General features: G+C 32.0%; 1 protein-coding gene across 1 annotated transcript; it reads right to left on the bottom strand.

The window, feature by feature from the left end:
- Positions 1 to 345: 345 nt before the first annotated feature.
- On the bottom strand, positions 346 to 3,559 carry LOC149572315 (uncharacterized). Its single transcript, XM_089811044.1, has 2 exons — positions 3,106 to 3,559; positions 346 to 1,061 (listed from the first exon to the last, which is right to left on the bottom strand). Exons 1-2 carry the CDS (start codon positions 3,280 to 3,282, stop codon positions 507 to 509), a joined length of 732 nt encoding a protein of 243 aa, XP_089667170.1. The 5' UTR covers positions 3,283 to 3,559; the 3' UTR covers positions 346 to 506.
- Between the last annotated feature and the right edge of the window lie 3,566 nt (positions 3,560 to 7,125).

The raw sequence follows: 7,125 nt of genomic DNA, 5'->3' as shown, positions 1-7,125 counted from the left end.
TAAATACATTAGTATCTATCATTGCTTAACTTAACTATACATACATTAAAAAAGAAAAGAAAAACAGCGGCCGGATAAGCACAACTCTATCCATGCTCTGTCATTACTCAACAAAACATAAATATTTTAAAAAAAACAATGGCCTGACAAGCAACACTCTATCCTTACTCTGTCATTGTTCAATTTAATAAAATGTACACAATTGTATTCATACTCTTATCATTGCTCAACTCAACAAAACTTTTATAAAAGCAGCTATAAAGCAGTGACTGGGAAAACAGTATTGTAGCCATGCTCCGTCTTAACTACCGAATAAACACAATTGTGTTCATACTCTCTCATTGCTCAATTTAACAAAACATACATAAAAAATTAATGCCCAACTGTTAGATAATAAGTGTGCATTGCTCAATTTAACAGATCTGACATAGCTTCAAAATCAAAACCAGCTACTGGATAGGCAGAAGTATATATCAATGCTGAAAACTGCATAAACAGCTCAACTTTCATAAAATGTTCAAATTTTCATGATTTTCTGGCTGGTAGTGGTCACCCACATCTTTGGTGGTAACCTTGGAAACAAAGATAAAATCAAGATGGTACAGAACGGGCAATATTGTCACTGAACACACAAAAACAAGGATAGGGCCAAAAGTCCAAAGGAGCAATGGAAACCCCAAGTAGAACAACCTATTCCCAACGTTGTTAAAGATGAAACCCCTCTCAAAGAGTTCAGAGACGTAATCAGCAGTTACAACAGGGGACTGCCATTGTATGGTGTTGATGAGGTAAGTGACCTGATTGAGGAAACGTATGGAGAGGGAATGGCAGAAGAAGGAGAAGATGAAAACAACAAGAATGGTGACATATTTGAGGGAGACCATGAGTTCCCCATGAGCACCGTATGTTGTGTCGTTGAGAGGCTTCTTCACACTGTACGTGCTGCTGATCATGGCTGCCAAACCTGAACACAAAAGTATGCATGTTGTTGCCATCAACGTCGATCCCATTATGCTGTTTCGTATTGTCTGAACTGCAATTATATTGTTCCTTTCATTGTTCTGCATTGCCATTTTGAAAAACAACACAATTCCTTTTTATCAGAAATGGGTATCTTTTTTGTCGGATCATACAATTGATTGTGAAAAACATTATGTACACAATCTAAGAAATCTCAGAATTATTGAGACCAGATGAAATTTGATAAGAAATGGGTTTGTTTTTTTTTGACATACAGTGTTAATGATGTAGAAAAAATTCTATGCACAACCACAGAATTCTCAGGATTAGTAAGATCAAATGAAATTTCATAGAGATGGGTATTTTTTCTTGACACACAGTTAATGCTGTAAAAAATCAGAAACACAACCACAGCATTCTCATGATTGATTATTCCAAATGAGAGTTCATTCATGTCTATCATCCATCTTGAGGATTGAAGAGTTGATTATTAATCTTTATTTACTATATACAGATTTAGAGGTTCTCTTTTAACTCTTTCAATCCTATTGTGATATACTTCATATGTTGCAAAAGTTGACATAAGCTATCTTATATTCTCACAATCATGATATTTTTCTAGTTCGTAATAATTTATTGGTATTTATTTTTCTGAATTTGATCCTATAGATTTTATTGTTATCAAATTTTTAGAAATAACTTCTTAATCCATTATCAAGATATATAATTTAATTATAAACATTAATAATAGTAAATCTACAAACATCAAATCAAAAAAGGGCTGGAAACCACCTTTTCTTTCTATAAGACACTGTTGTGGTGGGCTGGAAGATGTATTCAAGACTGGCATATTCCTTTGTTCAACCAGTCATGGTCAGTATAAGACGCCCAATTCCGCCAAAAGTAAGTTGAAGTGGATTCCTGCTTTGGAAGGGACTGTTTATAATTTAATAGTAAGATAAAAACGTGAATTTTCTTCCTATATAATATTATTAATTAGAAATCCTGAATTTTCTTCCTATATTTAATATTGTTGTGGGTTGTGAGATCCTGTTCAATGCTGACATATTCTTTTGTTCAACGCCCCTAGTTCAGAGAAAATGACCTATAGACTCTAGAGAATTCCTGTAATTACTTTTGATTTAGAAAGTACTGAATAATTTACGTGGTTGAAAAGCTTTCTTGACTATATTTAAAGTTAAAATTACTTATAAGTGGAAGTGATCTAAATGTGTTAATAAGTATTTTTTTATAACTAAAACATTCAAAATTTTGAAATTAATTTTGTACCTCTATGTATCGATTGCAAACAAACATTTTGAAAGTTATTTCTTCTAAATATGAAGAAAAAGATAAAAGGAGATTAACTTCCATCTTATTGATTGTAGATATTACTTTTTTTATTAGTTAAGCAGAATTTTGATAATCCTTTTATATAAAATAGAAGGGGCCAAAAGCATAGCAGGACAGCACAGGAACACCTCAAGAAAAACAAACCATGGAACAGTCACTAAACAGAGAAGCACACAACCGGTTAAAGCCACCAACAGAATCTACAGGGATAACCAAACGCTGCAATGTTAATGTGTATATATACATTTTTTGGTTTTGAAAGTCTAGAAATTTTTAAAAATTTCAATTAATATTTAAAGGTAAACAGATATCTAAAAACTTAAGTTGTAATTGTTATAAAAAGAATGTAAATTATTCAAATTTAAATTCTTTCTTTAAAGATCTTAAGGGGAAAAGGAAAAACCGACCTGTCAAATTAGAAAAAATAATTGAGATGTCATGTACCCCTGTAGAAGAAAAGCTACTCTTTAACACAGGAAACATTAATTTTGTTAAACAAACTATTTTTTGGAGGCTTCTCAATCAAAATCTATTGGAAGTATATGTGGTGTTGGGGTTAATAGGGAAATTTAGTTGGAGAAGTCAAATAATATTAGGAAAAGAACAATGAGAGAGGAAGAAAGAGAAAGCTGAGCAAACAGACATCCTCATGAAAAATAATAAAGATATAAACTATACAGAGCAAACAATCAATATGCTCAGACTACCAATCAGCCAGCCATAGCCTGTCTCAAAGGGCACCTGCAGTTGACAAAGAATGTACATAGTTGAAACTAAAAATGCTTCTTTTACCTTGATCATGCTTTGCATCCATAGCCTTCTCCCAATGGAATTAACTCCAATGGTAGTCTGAAGAGGGTAGTTTTTGACTCTGTACCAGAGCAAGAAATGGTAGACCAAACCAGACATAAGTGCCAAGGGAATCAATATAAGGTCCAGATACCCTTTCTTCCATTCCATCGCTTGCATCCCTCCAATTGTTACAATTTCTTCAGCAGAAGAGGCAAAGCATGATCATGTACAACTTATCTTACAGACAATTGTTATGGCCGAAGCCTGAAACAACCAAATGTATATGTATAGGAAACATGGTATTTAGCTATTGGGTATTGGTGAAATGCTGAGTGGCCACTTTATCTTTTGGTCATGATTAATATGTGAAATTAGCTTGTGAGGGCGTGCCCCAAAAGCCACAAAATGCTGCCTAAATTGTGTCCAGTGTGAGGGAAAGAAAAGTGAAATCTGAAGAATTTGTTGCAACATTTCAGCACTACACTGTCCAATTTAGTGTTTGTCCACATCATCATTCAATTTTTCGACTTTTCCTAAGGTTGCAAATTATGTTGGGAACTCTTATTGTTAGAAACTTCAGTTTTTTTAACTGAACTTTCTTTCAATTTGTGTCACATAATTGGTGTGACAAGCAGGTAGTGCAGGCAATGCATTTTCTGTCTATTGTTGACTTACCTTCAGAGTAAATGATTGTTTAACCAAATTTTCTTTTCAGTTGCTTTTGTTTTATATGAAAAATGTATTTACTGACATGAGGTTTAGTGCCTGAATTTCCATTAAGGATTGAGATAGCATTGTTGGCCACTTCGATGAATAAGCGACACGCGGGTGCAACATAATGGGCAACTTAAAATACATTTTAATGTGGGATTTTCATCCAGATGAGATCATTTTCCCCCATCGCCATGTTAATCAGATCTTGTCAAGATTGATATGTTCTGGTGGCACATTCATAGTGGGTTATTTTGTGGTTCACGTTGCTTGTGTAAGCATGATTATTTAATTACATTGTCAAGAACAAATTCGCTTGTACGGTTGTTTTGTTAGTAGTGGTGGAGCCCTATGCATTTAATTGAAGTTGTGTGAGGACTTTTTCTTGCGGGTTGCTTAGTGCATTTGGGTGGCCCCTCCTACTACCAACTCCTCCTTTTCTTGTGGTTGGGCATGCTGATAACGTAGGAGTTTTATTGGAGTTTTGGTTGGCTTGGTTTGTATGATGTTGATTCTGTTCATGTTATTTGTTTGTTTTTCATTATAGTGATGTTTTAAATTTTAATTTAGTGAAAGAAAGTTTACAAATATTCTTAACGAGTCTATTCAAGATCATTTTTTTAAGCATGTAAGATATTTATATCAAAATAAGGAATGAGGATGAGATTGTGTCTTTAGTGAATACATTTTTTGTTTTTAAGTAATTTTTTTCTTAGATGTCAACTAGTCAAAGTGGTCGAATATTTAATGTTAGGTCATTAGGTTCAAACTTGAGACAACCAACTCTAAAATGATCTTGCAAATTTACCTTGAAGGTTGTTATGAAGTAACACTTTCTTGATGTTGATTTATTTATTCCCAAATTTTGACCATGCATAGAAAGGGCTTGAAGATTTTAACCTTATTGAGTACATTATTATTATTATTTTATTTTAAAATATGCTAAGCAGTCTAGTCAACGTTAAAAAGGTCCCTCATGGGGCTCATGGGGAGCCCATTTAGAATTTTTAAGTGTTTCTTAAAAAAAAAAAATTCCTACTAAGGCTATGTTCGTTAAGGTGGTTGGGCCTCAATATATCTACATCTCTTCATTAGTTTTTCCCCTTAGACTCAAAGATTATTGTCTCTAAGAAACATCTTTTATAAGTCCTAATTTGGGTCAACTCTTCAGGCCATTTGCTATTATTGTGGCTCTTCCGAAACGAAAATGAACCTTGTTAAGGTAATACTATTAATGTTAATTAATAGTTTTTTTTTGCATGTACCTAATGTTTAGGGGGAAAAGGGAGACACTTTAATAGGTTTGTATATCTCCACTTATCTGGGCCACTAAGCCATTCAAAATATGTATGAAAGGGAAAGAAGGGAATTCCCAAATATGATTCCATTTATGATCCAAATTAGATTAGCTAGAACCTAAATGAAGAAGGGTGCTAATACTAAATTTAAATTAAAAAGGGGAATGCAATACAATGAAATGTACTCTTTGGCCCTTAATGGGATAAAGTGAATGTGAAATTGAACTAATTGTTTAAATAAAGTAAATCTAAATTCTATGTGTAATAGCCCAATTAAGATATAGATCTAGGGCAAAGATACGAGAGTAAAAGCACAAACTTGTGTCACCCTTTTACAAAGGAAAAGACTAACAAAAGTATAGTTGTTAACATTTAATGACATAAAACTGGTATTATTATTTAAAATTTCAAAATGAAGTAAACTAATGAAATGTGTATAAATGGGTGAATTTTAGGATTATAATTTTTAATAATTATTTTGAATAAGAAATTATATATTTTCCTATTTTTTAAAGATAAATTTTAGTTGCTAAAAAATGGTTAGAAATTAGGGGTCTAGTTCCCACCACAAAACTATATGAAAATAAACTTATTTCTTTTTTATCTTAGATTGTGTTATCAATAATAGGTAGCTAGAACAATCATAAATAAAATGGGCTTTAGACCTATATTTTCTCTTTTATAACGATTCAAATTTCAACTTATTTAAATCAATAGTTTTCATTTCCCACCAATGTTTTTGAAATAAATCTATTCCAACCAAAAGAAAAACTATAGATTCTAAGAGAGGACTCTCTCCTCTAGAACATCATATAAATTTTTTTTTTTTTGATATTATTTAATATTTTTTTCTTTCTCAGAATCAACATCTTCTGGAGTGTTAAAATACGTACTTGTAGATTTTTTTAATTACAATATACTATATCTAATTAAAACATTATGAACTCTATATGATAATATTCTTCAATTTGAGCTCTATAAAATGGTGTTTGTATGTCATTAAAAATATATTAATAAATAGTAAGAGTTATTGAAATGTCATTTTTCTGAAATAATTATACTTTTTAGTAATTGGATACTAACTAGTACAAAACATGCATTTAATAGACATTCACAATTGGAAAAGTGTGAGACCATATATAACTTAGCTAGAATAACTTTATCAAGATCATATATTTGAAAAAAAAAAAATTAGATAAAAATTCTCAAATTTAGTCGTTCTGATAAGTTAGCTTGAAAGGTGAAACAACTTTGTACTTTTACCCATGAAAGGAAATAAAAATATAAAAGACTCACCTTGAAATGTGTAGTGGAATATGTATTTTAGCTCCAAAAGTTGTGGATCTAAACCTTTTTCTGAATGTCCATCTAGGAATCTCAGAATAAAATGACGAAAGGAACAATACCCATAAATCTTTCCGAAAAAGGGCACTGAAAGTATAGATTGACTTGGAAGGGTGCCCTACAACCAAGTTGATGTAATCTGATGACTTGTAACAAACTTCTACAGAAAGCTCTTGAAGTGTAGGTTCCAGATTTGTAAGCTCTGACTAGTATCTTGCAAATAAACACATAAAAGAAGTGTTTTGTGGTTGGGATTTGATGAGGGCTTTCCTTGGTCAAACCCTAAGTTAAGGAATTAATTGTAAATTGAAATCTAGTTAATAAAGGAAATACTTGCATATAGTAGATCTGAATAATAATATCAAATGAAAGATACAATTACCTTTGAAGTTGAAATTGACTTTGATATGTGATCAAGTATGTAAGTGTACTAGCCTTGACTCAAAGAAACCATAAGGAAATCAAAGAAGCCAAAATCTCATGTATGGAAAGGTATGCGACATGCCATGGATGAATTATAGAAAAACTTGAATAGATTGGGATGATGGATCTTCTCCTTAGAGTTAAACACCACTACCACCTTCAAGTAAGAAGCTTGATGCAAGAAGGAGATGCTTAGACTTGAATGCTTGAATATGCTTGGTTGAAGAAAGCCTTGATTAATTAC

This window comes from Cupressus sempervirens, chromosome 2 (genome assembly GCF_028749045.1).
Source record: "Cupressus sempervirens isolate cs-2001-9-10 chromosome 2, ASM2874904v1, whole genome shotgun sequence".
NCBI lineage: Eukaryota > Viridiplantae > Streptophyta > Pinopsida > Cupressales > Cupressaceae > Cupressus > Cupressus sempervirens.
This window is presented reverse-complemented; position numbering and strand designations above follow the sequence as displayed.

What these genes read in the sequence shown, in the direction of transcription:
- LOC149572315 (XM_089811044.1), bottom strand. Translation starts at nt 3,282, where the DNA reads ATGCAAGCGATGGAATGGAAGAAAGGGTATCTGGACCTTATATTGATT. An exon ending in GGATGCAAAGCATGATCAAG is followed by an intron (nt 1,062 to 3,105) that starts GTAAAAGAAGCA and finishes ATGGCAATGCAG; the next exon opens with AACAATGAAAGGAACAATAT.